We start from the raw sequence: 27,756 nt of genomic DNA, 5'->3' as shown, positions 1-27,756 counted from the left end.
ATAGAGAAAATAATACTATAGTAAGAATAACTCTTTTGTAAGAATTGCATTTCCCAGTTAATTGATACATTTTGGAACTCTTACTTTTTCAAAAGATACCTGTAAGGCATTGCAGGCTAATACATTACAAGCCCTTTGCAGAGCGCCGGGGTTCCACTGAGTGTCCAAAATAAACTTCAATAAAACAGATTTACCTCCAACATGCAAGGTATTCTTCAGAGACCACAGGTACAGCTCAGTCAGGCAGAACGACATCTGTGAAAGAGAAAATAGGTCTGCTCAAAGAAAAGAACAACATGTGCAAATGAATGGCACCTATTATCAGCAATCGTATTGTACAGGCGCCGGTGCCATCAGCATCCAAAAGCATGCAATAGAAAAGTCTAAAAATCAATATTAAAAAAATAAATAAAAGATGTCTCATTTTATTTCCGGTCACTAAATCCTGAGTGTGGCTCAGAAAAAGAATACCAATATAAAATTTTCCTCATATCATGGTATAATTCTCATCATCTACAACAAAATTAGTAACATCTGAGATCATAGTGAACTTGTTGGCATTCTTGGTTACACCAGACCACATCTGCTCTTTTCTGGTACGTTCATTGGCAAAAAAAAAGGTATTTCTGCTTTCAACAAAGAAGGTAAAAAGCTATACCGAAATTACCACAGCTCTTTCTTAAATCACGAAGCACTGTTCACCAACTTCAACCATTTTGGTGTGACAAATCTGTAAGCTAAAGATCCACAGAAGACAAAATGAGGACAATTGCGCCACCTGCAGATAGTTTAAGGAAATGCGCCTAATTATATTTTTTTATTTTTTTGTTTACAAACTATTTTTATTTGGTACAAAAGGTGGTACAAAGAAAATGCATAATTATGACAGAATAATTACAATAATAACGAGTTGTACATAAGAAAATTTAGAGAAATAGTATACAATAAGGTAAATATATATTGCCATAGTTAGTGATTAGTGTTAGTATAATTTTTGATTGCAAACTATAACAGTACAATATATGAGATAAGTTGGCCTCTTGTGGCTAATAATTTTCAAACTGGGTTAAAAAAGATAAAAAGTCAAACACACTCGGGTTGATTTACTTAAATAGTAGAGCATGTTCACTTTGCAAAGCTAATTTTCACTTAGCTTAGTGAAAGAGGTGAAGCCAAGAGTAAATTAACTTTGCAAAAAATACCTAAATTATGTGCAAGGAAAACCACTTGAGTCCCCAGGCCATTTTCTCCTGAGATCCCCAAGTCCCCAAGTCCTAAAGCAATTTTTTTTTGTGTGTCAGCGAAGTCTCGGTTCTGTGCATTATACCTTTGTAGCGTTTGTAGTCTACCCTTATGTATTATACTTTTTTTTTGGGACAGACAGGGCTTTCATTTGGCAGCAGGATTGGAAAAATAAATTTTATCCCCTTGGTTTTTATTGGGAATAAATAGTAACGAAAAATATAAAAATTTTCTGTAATTCTTCCCAACATAGGTGGAGATTTACTAAGACTGGTGCATTCAGAATGCATTGAAGCTGTGCATGCTAGCCAATCAGCTTCTAACTTCATCTTGTTCAATTAAAATTAGGGCTGTTACTGATTAAAATTTTCGAGTTCAATTAATCGTTTTTTTAAATCGTTTAATCGACTAATTTCGATTAATTATAAACGCACATACAGCTCCAACCTTGCATTAGTCAGTGGTAAATGTAGTATGCACTATATACAATCACCCGACACTAGTTAGTTTCCACAATCCATGACTTAACTTCACAGTTCACACAAATACGTTTTAAATGCAAACTGTAGCACGGACGTAAGTAATTTTTTTTATTAAACTTTTTTTAGAAAAACGCAGAAAGTTAGTTTAACGTTAATTATAAAACATATCTAGTATATTGACTGTCAGTCACTTTATAGTAGTCAAGTAGGCATCACTTTAGCCAATCACGCAGACATACCAGAGTGTTTACATTTCGTTTTTTTGTTTTTTTACAACAATGTTAAAAAACTGAAGTTATCAAATTTGCCTACAATTAGCTCACTGAATGATCCCAGTTAACCACATCCATATTTATGATCACTGTCCAGGCTGTCCGGTGACGTCACGGACATTAACTTCACTCCTCCCCCCTTCCCTTCGTTAGCAGACGGAGGCATTTGGGGAAGGGGGAGGAGTCCGGTGACGCCGATGTCCGTGACGTCACCGGATCTCCGACGGAAATCCCTGAAGACCCGGAAGCCAGCGGAGAGGTGAGTACCGATCAAAAAGATTAACAATTAATCGAGGAATTAATCTTTAATTTTTCCCAGCCCTAATTAAAATGGTTCTAAATAATCAAGTTTTTTTATCTTCATGCATTCTATGTATGAAGGTAAAAAAAACCTTCTCTGTGCAGCAGCCCCCCAATACTTACCTGAGCCCCATAGTAATCCAGCGATGTACACGAGAGCCTTGGCACTCCGGGGACTCTCCCTCCTCATTGGCTGAGAAAGCAGCGGGAGCCATTCATCATTCAATCACAGCCAGTGAGCCAATGAGGAGAGACAGGGAATGGTGCCGAGCCACGGCTCTGTGTGAATGGACACACAGAGCAATAACTGTGGATCGAGCCTGCTTGGGTGTCCCCATTGCAAGTTGCTTGCTCTGGGGGCATTCAGCAGGAGGGAGGGGCCAGAAAAGCCAGTGGGTCACCCAAGAAGTGGAGGATCTGGGCTGCTCTGTGCAAAATCAGTGCACTGAGCAGATAAGTATAACATGTTTGTTATTTAAAAAAAAAAAAAATTGCCTTTAATATCACTTTAAGCTTTGGCAGTAGAACATGGAAGCCGATTGGTTTGTATGCAGGGGTGCACCAGATTTTGCACTCTCCAGTTTTAGTAAATAAGCCCCATAATGATTACCTAATTTACACACTCCCAGATGTTCACCCCAAAAATCATCAACAAAGTCTCCTAACCAAGGCCTCACTCACAAAGGGTGATTACATGAGTGCCCCGAAGAGGGCCGTGTTTTACCAGCACAGAAATTCACAGTTGTTGTGTGCATCCTGGTGCCAGCAGTCCCATTGTTGACTATTGGGACACAGCAACTGTGTCCCAATATGGCATCCATGTGGGTGTGGATGCATACATGTGCAGGTCCCCCGCACCCATATGGATGTCATATGGGGGCACAGTGACTGATGACATCAGGACAACACCACCTGTGCATCCCCATGCCAGGAAAACACGGCCCTGTCATGTAATAAGCTTAAAGCATACAGATGCATTTTGCTTTAGGATAGTTTTCTTCCCCTTGTGATGCTACATTGCAACGCACACAGGAGACAAAATGGTTTCTATGAACTGTTAGCATAACATTAAGGCAGGCCATAGACACAAATTTCAGGAAAGTAAATAGCTCACATTAGAGGTCGACCGATATGGGTTTTTCTCTGGCCGATGCCGATGCCCATATTTAGAAATCATGGCGGCCGATTTTTTTTTAATCCCCCTTGATCTAACACACCTTTCCCACTGGGGCGTTTTTCAGGCGCTTTTGGGCTAAAAATAGCACCTGTAAAGTGCCTGCAAAATGGCTCCCCTGCAGTCTGTGTGAAAGACAGAGTGCTTTCACACGGAGGCGATGCACTGGCAGGATCTTAAAAAAAAAAGTCCTGCAAGCAGCACGTTTGGAGTGGTGTATACCGCTCCTCCACCACTCCTGCCTATTAATATGAATGGGCACCACTGCTGAAGCGCATGCAATGCGATTTGGCAGCAGTGCTTCATGGGCACATTTAACCTCTTCCTTGGCCACTAGCTGGGTTATATGTGCCCCACTAGCAGCCAAATAGCATCGCTAAAATTATGGTAAAGAGCCGCTAAAACGTGCGTTTTACCATCAACGCCTGCCCCGCTCCAGTGTGAAAGCAGCCTTCATAAGTGATACAGAAAATTTCTTACATTTAAACATTTATTAAACAAAACAAACCTCCAATCAGTTTACTTGTATGTATGATTTAGATTAAAAAAAAATGGGCTAACTTTACTGTTTTTATTTTATTTTTTTAAATAGTGTATTTTTTTCCCCAAAAAATGCATTTGAAAGACCTCTGTGCAAATGCCGTGTGACATAAAATATTGCAACAACCGCTATTTTATTCCCTAGGATCTCTGCTAAAAAAATATATATAATTTTTGAGGGGGTCTAAGTGATTTTCTGGCAGAAAATACAGGATTTTTACTTGTAAGCAACAAGTGTCAGAAAAGATTTAGTCTTTAAATGGTTAAACTGAGAACTTCTACACACTGAGATGACTTCATTCATTTAAGTGTAAACATTGTATCATTTTGTTCTTTTCTTGGCAGCCTGCCCAGAGAGGAGGAAGACGTTTCTATGGCAACTTACACTGACTTCTATGACAGAAGTCATTTCAAAGTCCCGCTGTAGTTCTAAAATCGGCTTTTTATCAGCACAATCGGCCGATTATTAAAAAAATGGCAAATATTGCCGATATATCGGTCGACCTCTAGCTCACATCCCTTCTTTGGGGGGGGGGGGGGGGGTGGGGGGACACAGAGCAGCTAAAGCCGCTGGCAATGATCGCATGGTAGAAACCTGACATGCTGGTTGTATCCAAGTTGATCGATGGATCAACTTGGGTACAATCAGCCTGCCCATAATCAAATCTTGGTCCCTGCTGAACCCGCCGAGATTTGAACCATCTATGGCCAGCTTAAACTGTTACTACTAAACCCTTGACCCTTCATTCACTATATCTGGTCTCACGCAGTACACAGGAATGCAATAGTTTTAGTAAATATAATCTGCTAAATACATTTTCTCAGCAGTATATAGCAGTCTAGTGACTTCTATCAGTGTCTGGGTAAAGCTTGTAGGAGGAGTTTTCATTCTGCTCTGACTATCCTACAAGGCTGTATGACCCCTGACCCTCTGGGTGGACACTGCTGATTGTCCCTGTGCCAATCACATGCACGCTCCCAAAATAAAAAATAAAACCTCTCTAGCAATACACACCAAACTGAGCATGTGTAGAATGCCCCCAAGGCTCTGTACTATCATGAGATGGTTTGGGGATAGTGGAAGAAGGGGAGGATCAGAGAAGACAGGATAAAACAGCCTTTTTACACAATGCGGAAGATTAACCCCTTAGGTTCTAGAGTGAGTATAACAAACATGCTTTACTGCATACACAGATTGATTTTACTTTTGTGGGTTTAGTAACACTTAAAAGGAGTTGTAAAGTCTCAAGATTTTTCACCTTAAGGCATTAAGGTGAAAAACCTTTTGTGCTGCAGCAGCCCCCCTTTTCCTTACCTAAACCTGTTAGTTCCAGCAACGAGAATGAGCCCAGTAGCTCCAGCCTCTGTCTCAGGTCCTAATCGGGTAGCTTGATAGCAGCAAGCGCCATTGGTTCCCTCTGCTGTCAATCAAATCCAGTGACATGGGAAGCGGGGGCGAGGCTGAGTCCTGCTGTCCGTCAATGGACGCAGCAGCAGGTCTCGGGACCCCATGGAATGCGGCTCTCCATGGGGACACTCAAAGAGGAGGAGCCAGGAGCGACCCTGGGGGACCCCAGAAAAGGAGGATTGGGGCCGCTCTGTTAAAAACCCTTGTAGAGAGCAGGTAAGTATGACATGTTTGTTATTTAAACAAAAAACAACAAAAAAATCCCTTTAAAGACAAGATAAGGTTGGGTTGATGAGGGCACAGTTAAAGTACAACAGCAACTTTAACAGGTTTGCAATTACTAAACATTCAGTTGACATTGTGTTCACTTAAAGTGGAGGGCCACCCTGAAAAAAAAAAATACATTAAAAATTAGAAAAAAATCATTAAAAAAATGAAAAAAATTATTTTTTTTTACTTACCAGAAATGCCTGTTGCTAGGCACGTCATCCTAATCTGCCTCCTCCTCCTCTGCGGAGTTCTTATTTCTTCTCTCCTCCGTGCGGCATCTTCTGGGTAATGGGTCGCACTGTGTTCTGGGAACTGTGTGTCCCAGAACACAGCGCGTCCCATTCACAAAGCGATGCGCGACTCGCGCATGCGCAGTAGGAAACGGGCAGTTTCCCTTAGATCGAAAGGGCGGCGCCGGGACCCGAGAGCTGAGGGACGGGTCGGCCTCGGGTGGCCGACATCGCGGGCGCCCTGTACAGGTAAGTGTGCTTATTAAGTCAGCAGCTACAGTGTTTGCAGCTGCTGACTTTTAATTTTTTATTTTTTATTAACCGGCCCTCCTCTTTAAAGTGGTGTGCCACAGAAAAAAAAAATTTTCATTAAAATTCCTAAAAAAATAAAATAAAAAAACTCCCCTCTAAATGCCTGTTGTTAGGGGGTCCCTCGTAGTCTGCCACCTTCAGTGCCTGGGCTGGTGACATCACTTCCCCTCGGTGCAGGAAGGGCTCAGCTCTGCCCCCTCCCTCTTCTCAATGATCATCTGGGACACGTGACAGGTCCGAGAGGACTGCGCGTCCAATCACGGCGCGGTGCCTTTTGAGCATGCGCAGTGGGTGCCCACAGTTAGACTGCCAGCGCCACCGTGTGGGGGGGGGGGGCTTCGTTCCCCCACAACGCTGGATCCCAGGGCAGGTAGGTGTCCGATTATTAAAAGTCAGCAGCTGCAGTATTTGTAGCTGCTGACTTTTATTTTTATTTTTTAAGGGGAACTCCTCTTTAAGTGACTATTTGACGCAGGTGCAGAAACACAAATGTCATCCAGATAATCCAACATCGTTGTTGTGACCTCGGAATTAATCTGGGGAGGTACTATTTAACCACTTCCCGACCGGCGCACGACGATGTACGTCGACAGAATGGCACGGGCAGGCATAAGGGCTTACATGTACGTCCTTGCCTTCCCGCGGGTCGGGGGCCCGATCGGGCCCCCGCCCGGTGCCTGCGGCGGTCAGAATTCGTTCGGGAGCGATCCGGGATGAGGGGGCGGCCATTCATTCATGGCCACCCCCTCGCGATCGCTCCCGACGAATAGAAATCCTTCGTCACATCACTTCCTCTCCTGTAATGTAAACACAGGAGAGGAAGTGATGTAATCTGTCCTCCGTGTCGGTATTTTTCGTTCCGACACCGAGGAGAGAGGATCGGTGAGTTGCACCAACACGACACTACACAGTAGAACATGCCAGGCACACTCACACCCCCCCGATCACCCCCCCAATTACCCCTGCCCCCCAGTCACAGTGACACCAATGTCATTTTTTTTTTTTGCATTGGTGTCATTTGTGACTGTAATAACTGTTAGGGCAGTTAGGGTTAGCCCCCTTTAGTTCTAATGTACCCCCCTAACCCCCCCAATAAAGGTTTAACCCCGTGATCACCCCCCGTCGCCAGTGTCACTAAGGCTGGGTTCACATTGCAGCGGTTTATGAGAACGAATGTGATTCGCACCGCACTGCAGTGCAAATCACATCCGATCTCTGTGCGATTCGAGTTCAGCCATACAGATAGTATGGCTGAATTCGATTCGCACCCGCCGCACCCGCCGCAAATTCGCACGGGACCCTTTTTTTGGCCCGCAGCAGAATCGGATTGCATGGGTGTTCACACCATGCGATCCGAGTTTGCAGATCGCACTGCGATATGCGAACTGATCTGGGGGTGTCATTAACATTTCACTGACACTCCCAGCAGTTCGCATAGGGCAGTGTGAACTGCCGCCGGGAGGCATGCAATGCGGGAACCCGCCGCGGATTCGTGGCGTTCCCGCATCGCTCCAGTGTGAACCCAGCCTAATAAGCGATCGTTTTTCTGATCGCTGTATTAGTGTCACAGGTGACGCTAGTTAGGCAGGTAGGTATTTAGGTTCGCCGCAGCTTTTTATAGTGCCAGGGACCCCCATATACTACCGCATAAAGCCCCCTGATTGCCCCCTAGTTAACCCTTTCACCAGTGATCACCATATAACTGTTACAGGTGACGCTGGTTGGTTAGTTATTTTTTTATAGTTTCAGGGCACCCGCCATTTATTACCTAATAAAGGTTTAACCCCCTGATCACCCGGCGGGTGTCATTTGTGACTGTAATAACTGTTAGGGCAGTTAGGGTTAGCCCCCTTTAGTTCTAAGGTACCCCCCTAACCCCCCCAATAAAGGTTTAACCCCGTGATCACCCCCCGTCGCCAGTGTCACTAAGGCTGGGTTCACATTGCAGCGGTTTATGAGAACGGATGTGATTCGCACCGCACTGCAGTGCAAATCACATCCGATCTCTGTGCGATTCGAGTTCAGCCATACAGATAGTATGGCTGAATTCGTGTCGCACCCGCCGCAAACTCGCACGGGACCCTTTTTTTGGTCCGCAGCAGAATCGGATCGCATGGGTGTTCACACCATGCGATCCGAGTTTGCAGATCGCACTGCGATATGCAAACTGATCTGGGGGTGTCATTAACATTTCACTGACACTCCCAGCAGTTCGCATAGGGCAGTGTGAACTGCCGCCGGGAGGCATGTGATGCGGGAACCCGCCGCGGATTCGTGGCGTTCCCGCATCGCTCCAGTGTGAACCCAGCCTAATAAGCGATCGTTTTTCTGATCGCTGTATTAGTGTCACAGGTGACGCTAGTTAGGCAGGTAGGTATTTAGGTTCGCCGCAGCTTTTTATAGCGCCAGGGACCCCCATATACTACCGCATAAAGCCCCCTGATTGCCCCCTAGTTAACCCTTTCACCAGTGATCACCATATAACTGTTATAGGTGACGCTGGTTGGTTAGTTATTTTTTTTATAGTTTCAGGGCACCCGCCATTTATTACCTAATAAAGGTTTAACCCCCTGATCACCCGGCGGGTGTCATTTGTGACTGTAATAACTGTTAGGGCAGTTAGGGTTAGCCCCCTTTAGTTCTAAGGTACCCCCCTAACCCCCCCAATAAAGGTTTAACCCCGTGATCACCCCCCGTCGCCAGTGTCACTAAGGCTGGGTTCACATTGCAGCGGTTTATGAGAACGGATGTGATTCGCACCGCACTGCAGTGCAAATCACATCCGATCTCTGTGCGATTCGAGTTCAGCCATACAGATAGTATGGCTGAATTCGTGTCGCACCCGCCGCAAACTCGCACGGGACCCTTTTTTTGGTCCGCAGCAGAATCGGATCGCATGGGTGTTCACACCATGCGATCCGAGTTTGCAGATCGCACTGCGATATGCGAACTGATCTGGGGGTGTCATTAACATTTCACTGACACTCCCAGCAGTTCGCATAGGGCAGTGTGAACTGCCGCCGGGAGGCATGTGATGCGGGAACCCGCCGCGGATTCGTGGCGTTCCCGCATCGCTCCAGTGTGAACCCAGCCTAATAAGCGATCGTTTTTCTGATCGCTGTATTAGTGTCACAGGTGACGCTAGTTAGGCAGGTAGGTATTTAGGTTCGCCGCAGCTTTTTATAGCGCCAGGGACCCCCATATACTACCGCATAAAGCCCCCTGATTGCCCCCTAGTTAACCCTTTCACCAGTGATCACCATATAACTGTTATAGGTGACGCTGGTTGGTTAGTTATTTTTTTTTATAGTTTCAGGGCACCCGCCATTTATTACCTAGTCTCACTAGTGTACCCCTAAATTTAGGGGTGTCTACTTTCCAAAATGGGGTCATTTGGGGGGGGGTTTGTGCCATCTTGGCATTTTATGGCCTTCAAAACTGTAACGCCCTTAGAAAGCCTGAAGGCGGTGCTTGGTTTTCGGGGCCCCGTACGCGGCTAGGCTCCCAAAAAGTCCCACATATGTGGTATCCCCGTACTCAGGAGAAGAATTTATTTTGAGGTGTCATTTCACATATGCCCATGGCATGCGTGAGCAATATATCATTTAGTGACAACTTTGTGAAAAAAAAAAAAAAAGTTTGTAATTTTCCCGCAACTTGTGGCAAAATATAAAATATTCCATGGACTCAGCGTGCCTCTCAGCAAATAGCTTGGGGTGTCTACTTTCTAAAATGGGGTCATTTGTGGGGGTTTTGTGCCATCTTGGCATTTTATGGCCTTCAAAACTGTAATAGGTAGTGAGAAGTGAAATCAAAAATTTACGCCCTTAGAAAGCCTGAAGGCGGTGCTTGGTTTTCGGGGCCCCGTACGCGGCTAGGCTCCCAAAAAGTCCCACATATGTGGTATCCCCGTACTCAGGAGAAGCAGCAAAATTTATTTTGGGGTGTCATTTCACATATGCCCATAGCATGTGTGAGCAATATATCATTTAGTGACAACTTTGTGTAAAAAAATAAAAAAAAATTTTTTTTTTTGTCATTATTCAATCGCTTGAGGCAAAAAAATAAAATATTCAATGGGCTCAACATGCCACTTATCAATTTCCTTAGGGGGTCTACTTTCCAAAATGGGGTCATTTGGGGGGGGGTTTGTACTGCCCTGCCATTTTAGCACCTCAAGAATTGAGATAGGCAGTCGTAAACTAAAAGCTGCGTAAATTCCAGAAAACGTACCTTAGTTTGTAGATGTGACAACTTTTGTGCAAACCATTAAATATACAATTATTGACTTTTTTTTTACCAAAGACATGTGGCTGAATACATTTTGGCCTAAATGTATGACTAAAATTGAGTTTATTGGATTTTTCTAATAACAAAAAGTAGAAAATATCATTTTTTTTCAAAATTTGCGGTCTTTTTACATTTATATCGCAAAAAATAAAAATCGCAGAGGCAATCAAATACCATCAAAAGAAAGCTCTATTTGTGGGAAGAAAAGGACGCAAATTTTGTTTGGGTACAACATTGCATGACCGCGCAATTACCAGTTAAAGCAGCGCAGTGCCAAATTGTAAAAAGACCTCTGGTCATTTACCAGCAAAATGGTCCGGTCTGAAAGTGGTTAAAAAAAAATTCTGCTTCAATGTATTTATTTGGAATTCAAGTAAAGGTAGAACCTAAATACCTTTAGAACATGATATGACAATGTCATCACAGGTTACAATAGTTTCTCAACAGGTACATACAGTGGTAGACAGCCTTCGGAGGCACAATCATCAACATAAGCAGAGCGAAAACACAAGGATCTAAATAGTGTTCTGCAGATGCATCTTCTAGCAATATCTCATGTCATAAATCACCAGGTCTGATAAGAAAGACTTACAGTACGTTTAAAGGGCAACTCTTGTTAAGGAGGATGTAGTAAGCAAGAGAAGTAGGAGAAAGGGTCAATAAATTAAAGTTAAAAAGATATAGTACTAGAAAAGAAGAAGAAAAAAAAAAGTAAAAAAATAAATAAAAATTTATTCTGTTTTGTATAGTTTCATCAGTAGGATAGGTAACTGGTTTGGGCCTCAAACCCCCCCCCCCCACCCGCCCCCTTTTCACAAAACCAGAGACATCAAATGCCAGCAATATCCATATCCAGGTGGTAAAGCTCTATCCAAGCTCCCAAATGTATGAAAATTGTACTCTAGGAGACTAGACAGATGTTCGCTAACCACTATAATATTAACTCTATGTTTGAACTCTGGAAATGGTAGTAGCTAGTGGGCTGCAAAAAAAACACATAGGGTGTGCTAATTTTGTGATTTAGTCAAGAATTTAATGGTGAAATGTAAAAGATCCTGCCAAGGGTTCTTAGGAGTTTTCGTATAAAATTGTGATCTAAGTAGATGAAAGATCTTTTTACTGTATATATTATATATACTGTACTGTGAAAAAGTTTTAGGCAGGTGTGAAAAAATTCTGTAAATTAAGAATTCTATCAGAAATAGAAGTTTTAAGAGTTTATTTTTTTGACATAACAAAATGAGTAAAAAATAAATAAATAAAACTAAATGAACAGAAGAGAAATCCAAGTCAAATCAATATTTGGTGTGACCATGGGGGTGAGACTAGACTCGGACTGCCTGAGATGCGCAAGAGACTACGGGGACCTGATCCATATGCTGTGGCGCCGCCCCAAGCTACACCTATACTGGACAGGGGTCCTAAAAACCATTAACAATGCCTTCTCAGTCTCTATACCGACTGACCCCAAACCATGCCTGCTAGGTATCCTAGACACCCTCCCATTTGAGGACAACCTTAAACCGCCCACTGCAAGGGCCTTGTTTCAGGCACGCCTGCTCACCCTTAGAAGATGGAAGGCAACTGAGCCCCCCACGACCAAACAATGGATCGGATGGATGGGTGACACCTTACGGCTGGAAAAGTTCATATTTCAACAGCAAAAATTTGATGACCAATGGTCAGCCTGGCTGAACTCACCAGGCCTATCCCCGGTGGACCTCATACTAGATAGGTTAATGGGTTGCTAAATGGCAATAGCTAACACAACAGGTCGAATGGATGGTCCATAGGCAGAGCAGCAGGGCTCAAGTATCACAGGATACACCAAATAACAAAATGCAATGTAAATGTATTGTTCTAGATAGTGGTGCAGTGATATCTGTAGTTGATGTATGTATACTACGAGTTATTGGAACTAGAATTTATTGACATGTTTGTAAACTGAGTTTTTCAATAAAAACCTTTTTTTCTGAGAAAAAAAAAAATTTGGTGTGACCTCCTTTGCCTTCAAAACAGCGTCAATTCTTCTAGGTACACACAGGAGGTTATTTACTAAAGGAAAATCCACTTTGCACTGCAAGTGCACTTGAAAGTTCAGTCGCTGTAGATCCAAGGGGGACGTGCAAGGAAAATAAAAACAGCATTTTAGCTTGCACATGATTGGATGATACAATCAGAAGAGCGACTGCACTTCCAAGTACACTTGGCTTTCGTAAATAAGCCCTACAGTGCTTCTGCACAGTTTTTGAAGGAACTCGGCAAGTAGGTTGTTTCAAACATCTTGGAGAACAAAGCATACATCTTCTATGGTTGAAGGCTGCATCAGATCCTTCTGTCTCTTCATGTAATCCTAGAAAGACTCAATGATGTTGAGATCAGGGCTCTGTGGGGGTCAAACCATCATTTACAGTATGCCTTGTTCTTTTTTTAGACCAAAAATAGTTCTTAAAGAGGAGCTTCAGGCTACTTCCGAAAAATTAAAAGTCAGCAGCTACAAATTCTGTAGCTGCTGACTTGTAATATAAGGACACGTACCTGTCCAGGGATCCTGCAATGCCGGCACCCCAAGCCGATTCTTCAATCAGCTTTAAGTGCAGCCTGTTTCCTGTTGCGTATGTGCGAGTCACACAGGGCTTTCTGAATAGTCCCACCTTCTTCTGGGCCATGTGTGTGTCCCAGAAGGCAGCGGGGGGGGGGGGGGGGCCAGGAATGTTGTATATCTTGCCCACGAGGTGGAGCGGGTACCTGTCAAAACCAAGAACCCGCTCCCCCCAAAAAAGTACCAAATGTGGCAGTGGAGCTTCCCCTTTTGATTGGAGGGCCGCTTTAATGACATTGACTGCATGTTTGGGGTCATTGTCCTGGTTGCAATTAATGGCCCGTACTTGTGGCAGTATTTTGTAATATAGTGTCACATAGAAAATGTTGATTCTGAAAGGAAAGTAAAGGTTTTCTGACAAAATCTGTTGGGGTGTACTCATTTATGCTGGGCACTGTATATTTTTTTGTTTTGTTTTTGTTTTTGTTTTTTTACACTAAGATCGCTTTCACACTGGAGGCGTTTTTCAGGTGACCTAGTGCTAAAAAAGCACCTTTAAAGCACTGCACTGACAGGACGGTCAAAAAAAGTCCTGCAAGCAGCGTCTTTGGGGCGGTGGAGGAGCAGTGTATACACCGCTCCTGCCCATTGAATAGGCACCACTGCCGAAAACGCCTGCAAAGCGCTTTGGCTTCGGTACTACACGAGCACAATTAACCCTTTCCTCGGCCGCTAACGGAGGCTAAAAGCTAGAGGCTGAGAAGCGCCGCTAAAACTATTGGCGCTTTACTGATAATGCAGCCGCGGCTGCAATGTGAGAAAGCTCTTATTAATTATGGATGGATTTATTATTCCGGGGGGGAAGTGGGGCCGGGCCAGGCCGGAGACAGACAGAGAGGGAGATGACAGACAGGAAGGAGGAGGATAAGGGAAGGGGCAGAAGAGTAGAGCAGAGCAGGCAGGGTATGATGGAGGAACGCACTTTGACTACAGTGATCAGAGCAGAGCAGCCCTGGTTATCGTGGTCTGTTTAGAGAGGGCATACAGAAAGTGGCAGATTCAGTTATTTTTTTTTTTTTTTTTTTTTTACAGTTTAGAGGGGGGCAGATTACACAGCACAAGCACTGTGCTGTGTAATCTGCTTTAAGGGATCAGGATCTATAATATATATATTATATATATGTTAAATCGTTCGGGTGAGGTTTTTCATGTACATAAGACCTAAACAGTAAGTTTGAAACAACTTATGTGAAATCACCTGGTATGCCCTCTCTAAACAGACCACGATAACCAGGGCTGCTCTGCTCTGATCACCGTGGTCAAAGTCTGTTCCTCCATCATAGGCTGCCTGCTCTGCTCTACTCTCCTGCCCCTTCCCTCACCCTCCTCCTTCCTGTCTGTCATCTCCCTCTCTGTCTGTCTCCAGCCTGGCCCAGCCCCACCCCCCTGGAATAATAAAAACTTAAAATTTGTCACTGCCAGCCCCTCTATTAGAGGCTGGCTTAGCACACTGTATAAGTTGTTTTTAAAAATGAGTTTTCTAAATACTGAATATCAGCTGTCTTCAGGCCGGTCATGTGACTCACAGCCGCTTTACAGCTCTGATGGATGGCTTCTGCGGAGGAGACAAGCGGCCATGTGATCTCCCCGGCTGACGTCAGAGGGAGATCACAGACCCTCCCGCAGAAGACATCCATTGGAGCTGTAAAGCAGCTGCGAGTAATGTGACCAGCTTGAAGACAGCTGACATTCAGTATTTAGATCCATGCACCTGGGAGACAGTACCACAGACATGTCATCCCAGCAGCCAGATGAGGGAATGGAAAAGGAAGCAGCCAGCTTACCACCCCAATGGCAGTTACACAGTTTGGGAGTGGAGGAAGCCAGCCTCCCGCCCCAAGGGTTAGCCAGAGCAGAGGATGTGGAGTCCCCAGCAGAAGTGCTCGCAACAAGGCAGAGTGCTACCAACCTCTGCCCAGCACCGGCAACAACGGTGGAGTTCCAGGGAACCGGGGCAGTCGGCTCCTCTCTCCAGCGACAAGCTGATGTAGTGAAGCTGCTACTCCCAGCTGAATCATTGGCAACAGGGCAGAGCGCCACTGGCCTCTGCCTAGCACCTACAGTGTCTCTACAGCTTCAGGAAGCTGGGGTGATCGGCCCCTCTGCCCAGCAGCAGACCGAGCCCCAGAATGTTAAAAACCACCCAGCTGAAGCGCTGGCAGCCGGACAGAGAGTAAATGACTTCTGTCCCACACCTACTGGTGTCAACTATTTCTTTCAGCCAAGATTGGATATCATGCGGACTGACTATGTGAACTTCACTTTGCCCGACTAACGCATGTCCAGACCAGGGGGAGGTCTGGGACCTTATTAGTCAACTTTTGATGGGGGAGAAATGTGACAGACTCACCGGGACAGAGGCTTTGGAGGGGACTGAATGCTAGCCTCTTGCCTACCGATCATGGGCCCTGGCAATCTGGGGAACGGTGCTCTTTGTGAACTGTATGCCTGGGGACCCTTGAGGTGGTGTTACTTTGAATTCAGGTCAATGTCCCCCAAGACACACAGACTTTGGGAACCCTGTATATGCAATATTAGAAATAGTGACTTATTCATACTGTTTGGACACATACTGTTAGATGCTAATGTCATCAACTCCAGCCACCTGTCTGTTGTCTTCTATAATGTAAATTAGACTAGTCTGGCTAAGAGTATTTCACCCAATGTTGTTTATGCTAATTAACCCTGCAATTGTATGAAGGAGTTCTGTGTTGATGTTTATAATAATGTATAATCTACTGTGTGAAGCTTGGTGACAACAAGTCTGACCTGTAGTGAAATCCTGATTAATCATAACAATGCAGGGCACATTGGCTGCTTTAAGGGATTGGTTAATTAGCTCTCGTTAATTCTGTTTCTGGTTACAGTTGTATTGTTAGAGTAATATGAGCAGGAGGGCGGAACCTCCTCTTTTACTGTATATAAGACTTGTATTTTGCTTCTAATAAAAGAGTCCATGTTCAGCAACTATACAAGTATCATCTTGTTTTGTGCTTGTGAGTGGTTGGAATATCTGATATCTATATTCAGACTGGGAGGAAGTGGTATATGATGAAAGCACTCAAGCTGAGTGTGGGACGTTCCGTTACAGTCTTATACAATTGCCTTAACACTTTAATAATAGGTAATTTACTTGAATATAACATTTGTAATATACTGTATAATAAAAATATACGGTATAATATTTCAATAGTACTAATAAAGGTTTCCTGTAACCTTTAAGAATATGTCTATTTCAGTTCCAGCATGCAACACACTTCCATGTCTTTTAGGCAAGGCGCTTCCACTCCCAAAGTGCATCAGTGAAGAACCCAAGGCAATCTTAACTTTCTAACCAGTAATTAATATCACAAAGATTACCACTTTAATTACACAGTTCTGATGTGAAATCACAGATAAGTCTGGAAAGCCAATCAATGTTATGTTCAGACTAATAATTCAGCCTCATTTGTGGGTGTTTTATTTTACTTAGATCATATATCATCAGAATTGTGTGTCATAATTATCCTGATAACTTCTAAATGCAGAAGAGTGCTAAAATGAGTTATTCCCCACTGCAAATTATTTATTTAAGTGAATTTCCCACTTGAGAAAAAGCGGTGTTAATTAGATGGAAGGTCGAAGTGGCAACATTCACAAATGCATACATAAATGAGCATGCCCTATGATAAAACACAAGTCATTTGTAATTAAAAGCGCTGATTTGATGGGGTAATTTTCCAATGTAATCTTCATTTTCCCAGTCTCAAATATTGATGTGGCTTCTGCAGTCTATGGAGAATTTCTTTAATACATCAGATATAAACCATGGATTGGTATTTTAATTTCTCTATATCACTACTTAAAATCAACAAACCAGGTGGCACGGAGCAGATATTCCTGTGGCATATAAACACTGTATACTATATACTAATGAGAAGATAAAGATGTAGAAAGCGCAATTATTCCTTGACAACAATGTTTATACTACATTTAGCCACTTCAGCTCACCATACCCTTTATAGATCAGAGCAATGTTTGCAATTAGCTATGGGTCTATTGAATCAGCAATAAACGTTGTCATTAGAGTAGATTACCCTAACATTTCATATTCCTGATGTGTGTCTGCTGTACCATGTACTTGTATGAGAAAATATCCTGTTCTCCTTGTATTGCTTCCTTTGTGTTAAATACCTGGTGTGTAATAAAATAGAATGATACAGAGAAAAAGTACTGAACACAAAGAAAGGGAGATGCAAAAAGGCATGGAAAGCAAAGACACCAGCTGAGATCAGTAATTAGAGAGCAATCCTTCCCCTTGTCAGTGCAAATGAATACAGCTGGTTCAGTCTCAAATGATGATCTATAAAAAGGCATCTCATTACCAAGGTGTCACATAAGAAACATCTTGTGATGGGTGAAAGCAATGAGCTTTGCAACCTAATTGTTGCAAAACATACTGATGGCATTGGTTACAGAAGGATTTCTAAACTTATAAATGTTCCAATGAGCACTTTTGGGGCCATAATCAGGAAATAGAAAGAACATCATTTCACCATAAACTGACAATGAACAGGTGCTCCTTGCAAGACTTCTGATAGAGGAATGAAAAGAACAATCAGAAGAGTTGTTCTTGTGGAAAGCTTCAGAAAGACCTGGAATTAGCAGGTACAATTGTTTTAAAGAAAACAATAAGTAATGCACTCAACCGCCATGGCCTGTATGCGCGCTCACCACGGAAGACTCCATTGCTGAAGAAAAAGCTGGTTTAAAGTTTTCTGCACAACATTTAGACAAGCCTGTGAAATTTATCAGTTTGTATTTTTAATCTGACATAAGAAACATATGGGTCTAATAGCAACATAGTTCATCTCATAAAAAGTAGTTTTGCAGCCCAATCTTTCCGCCTTGGGTTTCAGCGGACAATACGTTCGTGAGTATGCTAGTCCGGCGGACTAAGAATGACGCATGCTCAGAAGCAAGTACGAAAAGGAAGCTATTGGCTACTGGCTATTGAACTTCCTTTTTCTAGTCCCGTCGTATGTGCTGTACGTCCTCGCACTAGCAATCGCCGGACTTTCTGTGTGTCCGTGGGTGGCAAAGTCCATTCGGTAGAAAGTCCGCCGGACTATCCGCCGCATTGTTTGCCGGACAATTCGATCATGTGTACGCGGCATTAGAGTCTGCTACTAACCATCACTGAGTGTGCTGAAACACCAAAAGGGTCAGCACCAGAAGGAACAAAAGTTCTCAGCTAGCCATCTTAATCAAGATAAACTACATATAATGAAAAAAAGGGCCAGTATATTTATACAGTCACTAAAATCAAGGTAGATAAAGACCCAAGGATTAGATGTATGCCATAGCAATGCAGTCAAATATTATATCAAAATGGATGTCCATATTTCCTAACTCAAAATGTAAATTAAGCAGTCACAGGTCGCCCTCAAACTCCAACAGATGACATGCTGGGGCTGCCGGCTTTTTATGTCCCCTGCTTGTCTGGCGTCAACGGATGAGCGCGGATGAAACTGCGCCACTGCGCTTGTGCTGAGGCACGGATCCACCACCAGACTACAAGATCCTTGAGGCTGCATGGGGGGCTCCAGCAGAGAGGCACCTACAAGAAAGTGGCATGCCTGGGAACCAGGCAACCACACACCAGAATGGGCGGCACATGGAACCACCCACCGGCCGTCACTCGGTCAGCAGTCTGCGAACACTAGGGTCTGGGGGGGCCCAGTGGACAAAGGATTGGGCTGAAGAACATTGAGCGGCATTGCCCCAATGGAAGACCTTCCTGTGACGTCACATCCGGCCCGACACCATCTTGAGGTCCATGCTGGTTACGGCAGTGATCGGTTGTGTTCTGCTGTGAACAGCTGCCTTTGATTACATCCTGACACAACCAGTGTCCATAGCGGCTACCAGGAAGGCTTGGAGAGACTCTGTGCCCGATGATCCCTACATGCCTGTAATAATCGTCCACCCTGTGAGTTATTAATTGCTTTTAACGATAAATTACTTTTAATACTGCACTCAGTCGGGCACCCCTTTGTTCCTGCATTTGGCTAAATATACCACTAATACAGTCTGACATGTGACTCTGTGTTTAATTGAATAGGTTTGGCCATTGGGAAGGACAATTTCATGGCTGTTCAATATATATTGGAAGACATCAAATTTCCACAGGCATAAGTGCTTGTTCACTGTGGATAAGTTTGAGCTGTAGTATTGAAATGACTCTTAACTAGACTAGACTATCTTTTAAAGAAGGTGCTCATTTATAAGTAATTTCTGGATGTGGCTTGATATATTTGCTAATTGTGCAATCTGCTGATAGCAGGGACCAGAATTACTTATAACATTTCTTATTTGATTGTGTTGCTTAGAATATTGAGTTATTATTCTAACTGGGATGAATTTTTGGGCTTATTCAAAAAAAATGAGAGGATTCTTTTGATGTTTTTTCACTTTATTATATGCCTTTTGAAAACGTGTGACCGTATCCCCTGTGCCTCTTTGTGAAAATCAGTTTCTTGGCTACAATTTCTCCTTATCTGCAAATATTGACTATATGGAATGCTCCTAAGTAGAGGTTTCGGACGTGAACTGGTGGCATGCAAAATAGTATTGCCCGCAGAGGGCTTTCTATGTAGAGAGGAACCTACCAGTCCCTCATTAATGAAAATCTCCACATCCAGAAAACAAATCTTTTGCTGATCTCAATTCATTGTGAATTTCAAATTATATTCATTGTTAGAAATGAGATCCATGAATTGCATCAGTTCATCCTTTGCTCCTGACCAGAATAGCAAGATATCAATATATCAATACCAAGAAATAATATCCATACGAAAATCTACAACGTCATCACAAGCAAATAGATCCCTCTCCCACCCCCCACCCCCCCCCCCCCCCAGATACAGGTTTGCATAAGATGGGGCACACCGAGTCCCCATAGCAACCCCTTGTACCTGGAGGAAGTGGGAAGGGCCAAACAAATACATTCCGGGTGAGGATGAACTTAAGCAATTCAATGACAAACTCAATGTAACTCTGGGCTGATTGTCCTCTTTATTGTAAGTGATTTTCTATAACTTTTATACCTCTGATGTGAGGAATGGTATTATACAAACTTTTGATATCGATTGCCACTAACCACGTATTCTTGGGGAGATGAAGGCCTTTAATAGTATACCTCCACTGAATCCTTACAGTGCACTTTTGGGTCTGCCCTTAATTGTCGACCACAGTCGGTTTGTCCTAAACATATATCTTCACGGCTATCTACTTTTCCTCACCTTTCACCTAAGATTGCACTGATGTCAGGGCTGGCTTAGCCCTTCCTTCTCTGGGCTGGCCGCTCAGCTGTCGGCTAATTGCCAGCTCTCTTCTCTCTCCACCGTTACCAGCTGTTCCTGATGATGCTCGTCTGGCCTGCCTACTTAAAGCCTTCCAGCTCACTTCACCTCTGCCTTCGTCTTGGTAACATCACTAGAAACCATCTCCCGCGGTGTGTTTAAAGACTGGCTTGCTGACATCCCTTCTGGCACCTTATCCTGCTTGTTGTTGCTCTACTTGGATCCCTGACTTCTGGCCTGGCTGACTACCTGATCTGATTCCTGGACTCTGGCTATGCTTGACTACGCTTTTTCTATTTACCTTTTATTTTTATTAATAAACAAAGTGTGATTTAATTGTACTTCTGTCTCAGTCTGATTCATGGTTTCTGACAACTGAGCACCCATGCACTGGTGTCTAATTTGGCAACCGACCCTGCCACACCTACCTCTCTTTCACCTTCTATTGTTTCTTTGGTCACAACCAACAAAGTGAGTAATCTCAACACGATTTCATTGTCTTCCAACAATTCACAACTAGTTGACACTAAAGTGGCCCCAATTATTTTAGTGAAGACTTTGGATCAATCCCAGAATGGATGTCAATATCTCATCTGGTGTCTGACGTAACCGGATGAGCGAGGACAAAACTGTGCCATTGCGCATGCACTGAGGTCCAGATCCACTGCCAGACTACATGACCCATGAGGCCGAGCGGGCAGCTCAAGCCGGGAGGCGCTAACAAGAAAGAGGGTGTGCCTGGGGACAAGGCAACCATACACCAGACCACGCAGCGCCTGACCCGCATGGAACCACCCACCAGCCATCACTCAGTAAGCAGTCTGGGAACATTAGGGTGGGGGGGGCCCAGTGGACAAAAGATTGGGCTGGAGAACATTGTTGGGCATTGCCCTGGATAAAGGGTTGCACCCCAATGGAAAACCTATCAAGGCATAATGAAGTGACCTAAATGGGCATTGTTAGGATAATTCTGGGCGTCCATGCATTCGTACATAGTATCTGTAACCTGAGGATCAATGGATAAACATGAAGGGCTACATAAGAGGGACTGATATCTGGATATGTATTGCAACCATTACAAATATTATATAATTCAATTTCAAAACCTAAAAAAGTTTTAATAACATACAATACATTTTGACTTGAATCAGTCATATTACAGAAGCTGGTTTATTTAGGTTACATAGTTAATTGTATTGATCCGATGGCATTCAATGGGAATGGAACCATTGTTAGAGAAAGGGGAGGGTTTGGGTTGAAGCAGGGCTGTGACAAAGGTCACAGAAAAGACTTAAAGCTTAGAGTCTCATTGAGACCTGGATAGGTTGTGGCTTTTAAATTATAAATCCAGCAAGCTTCTAACTGCAAAAGAGTTTGGTCAAAATTACCGCCTCTAACATGTGGTGTTCAAGGGCTGTAAACCTAACCATGTGTGTATCAAAATTATGATATAGGCCTACACAATGCTAATTGCGGTTTCCATGAGGCACTTTTGGATCACAGTTGTTTAGTCTTTGATTCGTTTGTAATATGGGAGTTTGGTTTTGCCTACAGGCAGTCCCCAAGTTACGAACAGGTTAGGGATTGCCTGTTTGTTCTTAAAGAGGAAGTAAACCCTGATGAGTTTACTTCCTCTTTCATTCCCTGCAAAGGCAAAGCATAATGGACTACTATGCGTCGCATAGTAGCCCATTATGTGTCACTTACCTGACACAGGAGCCAGCGAAGTCGCCGCTGTCCCCTGTAGTCCGCCGCATCCATCTTGTTGGTGGGGTCTCGCAGCTCCGCCGCTGTCATTCGGCGAAGCCGCGATGACGTCACTCCCGCGCATGCGCATGGGAGCCGACACGCGCGGCAGCTTTGTCGTGGAGAATGCCGCGCTCAGTGCGCCTGTGTGCCGCTGTCTACGGCGCATGCGCCGTAGGCAGCGGTGCCCGTTTTCGGGCAAATATCTCCTAAACCATATAGGTTTAGGAGATATTGCTTGGACCTACAGGTAAGCCTTAAGCTAGGCTTACCTGTAGGTCAAAGTGGTTTGTAAGGGTTTACAACCACTTTAAGTCGGATTTGTTCGTAATTCGGATGCGCATGCGCAGAACGGCGTTTTCCGATGTCATTTTCCAATGTTTTCTGCTGTTTTCCGATGTGCCCGCCGGCTCCACCTGCTGTTCTTAAGTAGGAGTTGTTCGTAAGTCAGAGGTTCGTAACTTGGGGACCTCTTGTATTTAGAAGCCTCCACACAGGTATTCGGCTAAATATACCATGTCTACAGTCTGACATGTGGCTCTGTGTTTAATTGAATAGGTTTAGCCATTGGGAAGGACAATTTCATGGCTGTTCTATACATATTGAAAGACATCACAATTTCCACAGGCAAAAGTGCCTGTTCACTGTGAATTAGTTGAGCTGTAGTATTATTTAAAGAAGATGCTCATTTATAAGTAATTTCCAGATGTGGCTTGATATATTTGCTAATTGTGGAATCTGCTGCTAGCAGGGGCCAGAATTTACTTATAACATTTCCTATTTGATTATGTTGTTTAGAATATTGAGTTATTATTCTAACTGATCGGGATGAATTTTTCAAAAAAAAATTTCACTTTGTTATATGCCTTTTTAACCACTTGCTTACTGGGCACTTAAACCCCCCTCAGTCCCAGACCAATTTTCAGCTTTCAGCGCTGATGCACTTTGAATGACAATTGCGCGGGCATACAACACTGTACCCAAATGAAATTTTTATCATTTTTTTCCCGCAAATAGAGCTTTCTTTTGTTGGTATTTAATTACAGCTCGGAGTTTTATTTTTTGCTAAACAAACCAAAAAAGATGCAAAAAAAAAAAAAATCATGTTTTAATAGTTTGTTATAAAATTTTGCAAACGGGTCATTTTTCTCCTTCATTGAAGTGCGCTGATTAGGCGGCACTGATAGGCTGCACTGGTGGGCACTGATGGGCTGGATTGGTGGGCACTGATAGGCTGCACTGGTGGGCACTGATAGGCTGCACTGGTGGGCACTGATAGGCATAGTTAAGGCGGCACTAATAGGCACAGATAAGGCGGCACTGATGGGCAAAGATGGGCACAGATAAGGTGGCACGGATGGGTGGCATGGATGGGTGGCACGGATGGGTACCACTGATAGATGGGACTGATGGGCACTGATAGGTGGCACTGATAGGTGGCTCTGATAGGTGGCACTGCTGGGCACTGATGGGCGGCACTGCTGGACACTGATGGGCGGCACTGCTGGGCACTGATGGGCGACACTGGGGTGCAGCACCTTTGAGGCAGATTGTGGGCACTGCTGGGTGGCACTGTGGGTGGCACTGCTGGGTGGCACTGTGGGCAGTGCTGGGTGGCACTGTGGGCACTGCTGGGTGGCACTGACGGGGGGCACTTACTTTTAATAAGTGGGGCACTGCAGGGGGCAGGTGGGCACTGGCAGGGGGCAGGCGATCGCTAGCAGGGCTGGCCGTGATCGGGACTGATGTCCCGATCACGGCCGCCGGTGATCGGCTTTTTTTTTTTCTCCTCGCGCTGACAGCGCGAGGAGGAATAATAGCCGATTACCGGCTCCGTTATATCACATGATCAGCTGTCATTGGCTGACAGCTGATCACGTGATAAGGGGTCGGGATCGACCCCTTGCACGGATCGGTGATCAGGCGAGTCTCATGGACTCGCCGATCACAGAGCGCGCCGCGCGCACCCCTCAGGGGGCACGCTGGCCGCTCGTACACGGGGACTACGTCAATAGACGTAGTCCCGGAAAAGGAGATCCGCGCTGTAGCCGTCAATTGACTATAGCGCGGATCTCAAGTGGTTAAAGACAAGTATGACAGTATGCCCTTATGATTTTAAATTGCGTAAATAAACTTTATATGTTTTATACATAAGCATTTATTTCAATTTTGTGACACCGCTATAATCCCCCTAAAAAAAAAAAATCTGTTCTTCCTCATTTACTAATCAGGGATGAGGTGGTGGATGTAAAGCCTCATGCACACGAGACGCAGTTAAACGCGCGTTCAGATGCAGTTGGACAGTTTTTTCAACTGCACCTGAACTCATTCAATGTTATCCTATGTGTCCATGCACACAGTCTCGTTTTTTTCCGTTTATATGCAGTTGCGTTTAATCTCGTTTTTCCAGAAGCAAAAAAATGCGTTCAGAAACAAAAATTTCTGCGTTTCAGACGCAAAACGCGGCAAAACGCGGTAAAACGCGGCAAAACGCCGCTACCGCGTTTAGCCGCGTTTGCGTTTATATGCGTTTTTAAAGGTGACCTTTTTTTTTACATTAAAAATCTCAAAAATGATTGCAAATGATGAAAAACCATTAGAAAAATATTTTAAACAATTGCAATTGCAAGTGGACAATCCACAACTTGTGGCAAGTGACGTGGCAAGTGGACAATCCACAACTTGTGGCAAGTGACATGGCAGGTGGCAAGTGATGTGGCAAGTGGACAATCCACAACTTGTGGCAAGTGACGTGGCAGGTGAAGTGGCAAGTGACGTGGAAAGTGGACAATAGACAACTTGTGGCAGGTGACGTGGCAAGTGACCTGGCAGGTGACGCGGCAAGTGACTTGGCAGGTGACGTGGCAAGTGGAAAATCAACAACATGTGGCAGGTGACTGGCATGTGACGTGGCAAGTGGACAATAGACAACTTGTGGCAGGTGACGTGGCAAGTGACCTGGCAGGTGACGCGGCAAGTGACTTGGCAGGTGACGTGGCAAGTGGAAAATCAACAACTTGTGGCAGGTGACTGGCATGTGACGTGGCAAGTGGACAATCCATAACTTGTGGCAGGTGACGTGGCAAGTGACGTGGCAAGTGACGTGGCAAGTGGACAATCCACTTGTGGCAGGTGATGTGGCAAGTGGACAATCCACTTGTGGCAGGTGACGTGGCAGGGGACGTGGCAAGGGACGTGGCAAGTGGACAATCCACAACTTGTGGCAGGTGATGTGGCTGGTGACGTGGCAAGTGGACAATCCACATCTTGTGGCAGGTGACGTGGCAGGTGACGTGGAAAGTGGTGTGGCAAGTGGACAATCCACAACTTGTGGCAGGTGATGTGGCTGGTGACGTGGTAAGTGGACAATCCACAACTTGTGGCAGATGGCATGGCAGGTGACGTGGAAAGTGGACAATCCACATCTTGTGGCAAGTGACGTGGCAGGTGATGTGGCAAGTGACGTGGCAAGTGGACAATCCACAACTTGTGGCAGGTGATGTGGCAAGTGATGTGGCAGGTGATGTGACAAGTGGACAATCCACATCTTGTGGCAAGTGACGTGGCAGCTGACGTGGCAAGTGACGTGGCAGGTGACGTGGCAAGTGACATGGCAAGTGGACAATCCACATCTCGTGGCAAGTGACGTGGCAGGTGATGTGGCAAGTGACGTGGCAAGTGGACAATCCACAACTTGTGGCAGGTGACGTGGCAGGTGATGTGGCAAGTGACGTGGCAAGTGGACAATCCAAAACTTGTGGCAGGTGACGTGGCAAGTGACGTGGCAGGTGACGTGGCAAGTGATGTGGCAAGTGGACAATCCACAGCTTGTGGCAAGTGACGTGGCAAGTGGACAATCCACAACTTGTGGCAGGTGACGTGGCAGGTGACGTGGCAAGTGAACAATCCACAGCTTGTGGCAGGTGACGTGGCAGGTGAAGTGGCAAGTGACGCGGCAAGTAGACAATCCACAACTTGTGGCAAGTGACGTGGCAGGTGATGTGGCAAGTCACGTGGCAAGTGGACAATCCACAACTTGTGGCAGGTGATGTGGCTGGTGACATGTCAAGTGGACAATCCACAGCTTGTGGCAGGTGGCATGGCAGATGACGTGGAAAGTGGACAATCCACATCTCGTGGCAAGTGACGTGGCAGCTGACGTGGCAAGTGACGTGGCAAGTGGACAATCCAAAACTTGTGGCAGGTGACGTGGCAGGTGACGTGGCAAGTGACGTGGCAGGTGACGTGGCAAGTGATGTGGCAAGTGGACAATCCACAGCTTGTGGCAAGTGACGTGGCAAGTGGACAATCCACAACTTGTGGCAGGTGACGTGGCAGGTGACGTGGCAAGTGAACAATCCACAACTTGTGGCAGGTGACGTGGCAAGTGACGTGGCAGGTGATGTGGCAAGTGACGCGGCAAGTAGACAATCCACAACTTGTGGCAGGTGACGCGGCAAGTGAACAATCCACAACTTGTGGCAGGTGACGTGGCAAGTGACGTGGCAGGTGATGTGGCAAGTAACGCGGCAAGTAGACAATCCACAACTTGTGGCAGGTGATGTGGCTGGTGACGTGGCAAGTGGACAATCCACAGCTTGTGGCAGGTGGCATGGCAGATGACATGGAAAGTGGACAATCCACATCTCGTGGCAAGTGACGTGGCAGGTGATGTGGCAAATGACGTGGCAAGTGGACAATCCACAATTTGTGGCAGGTGACGTGGCAGGTGATGTGGCAAGTGGACAATCCACAACTTGTGGCAGGTGATGTGGCAAGTGATGTGGCAGGTGATGTGACAAGTGGACAATCCACATCTTGTGGCAAGTGACGTGGCAGCTGACGTGGCAAGTGACGTGGCAGGTGACGTGGCAAGTGACATGGCAAGTGGACAATCCACATCTCGTGGCAAGTGACGTGGCAGGTGATGTGGCAAGTGACGTGGCAAGTGGACAATCCACAACTTGTGGCAGGTGACGTGGCAGGTGATGTGGCAAGTGACGTGGCAGCTGACGTGGCAAGTGGATAATCCAAAACTTGTGGCAGGTGACGTGGCAAGTGACGTGGCAGGTGACGTGGCAAGTGATGTGGCAAGTGGACAATCCACAGCTTGTGGCAAGTGACGTGGCAAGTGGACAATCCACAACTTGTGGCAGGTGACGTGGCAGGTGACGTGGCAAGTGAACAATCCACAACTTGTGGCAGGTGACGTGGCAAGTGACGTGGCAGGTGAAGTGGCAAGTGACGCGGCAAGTAGACAATCCACAACTTGTGGCAGGTGATGTGGCAAGTGACGTGGCAGGTGATGTGGCAAGTCACGTGGCAAGTGGACAATCCACAACTTGTGGCAGGTGATGTGGCTGGTGACGTGTCAAGTGGACAATCCACAGCTTGTGGCAGGTGGCATGGCAGATGACGTGGAAAGTGGACAATCCACATCTCGTGGCAAGTGACGTGGCAGCTGACGTGGCAAGTGACGTGGCAAGTGGACAATCCAAAACTTGTGGCAGGTGACGTGGCAAGTGATGTGGCAGGTGACGTGGCA

The 27,756-nt window shown here is 45.1% G+C and overlaps 1 protein-coding gene across 2 annotated transcripts in view; it reads right to left on the bottom strand.

Annotated features, from left to right (window-relative positions):
* Window positions 1-27,756, bottom strand: part of WDPCP (WD repeat containing planar cell polarity effector) — a 547,580-nt gene that overhangs the window by 486,147 nt on the left and 33,677 nt on the right. For both annotated transcript variants that reach the window (XM_077485980.1, XM_077485981.1), the window contains exon 2: window positions 195-255. In XM_077485980.1, coding sequence (XP_077342106.1) covers window positions 195-255 — 61 coding nt within the window. The remainder of the gene's footprint in view (window positions 1-194; window positions 256-27,756) is intronic.

The sequence above is a fragment of the Lithobates pipiens genome, unplaced genomic scaffold (genome assembly GCF_037356315.1).
Source record: "Lithobates pipiens isolate NorthernLeopardFrog02 unplaced genomic scaffold, aLitPip1_a1.2 Scaffold_18, whole genome shotgun sequence".
NCBI classification, from domain to species: Eukaryota; Metazoa; Chordata; class Amphibia; order Anura; family Ranidae; genus Lithobates; species Lithobates pipiens.
This window is presented reverse-complemented; position numbering and strand designations above follow the sequence as displayed.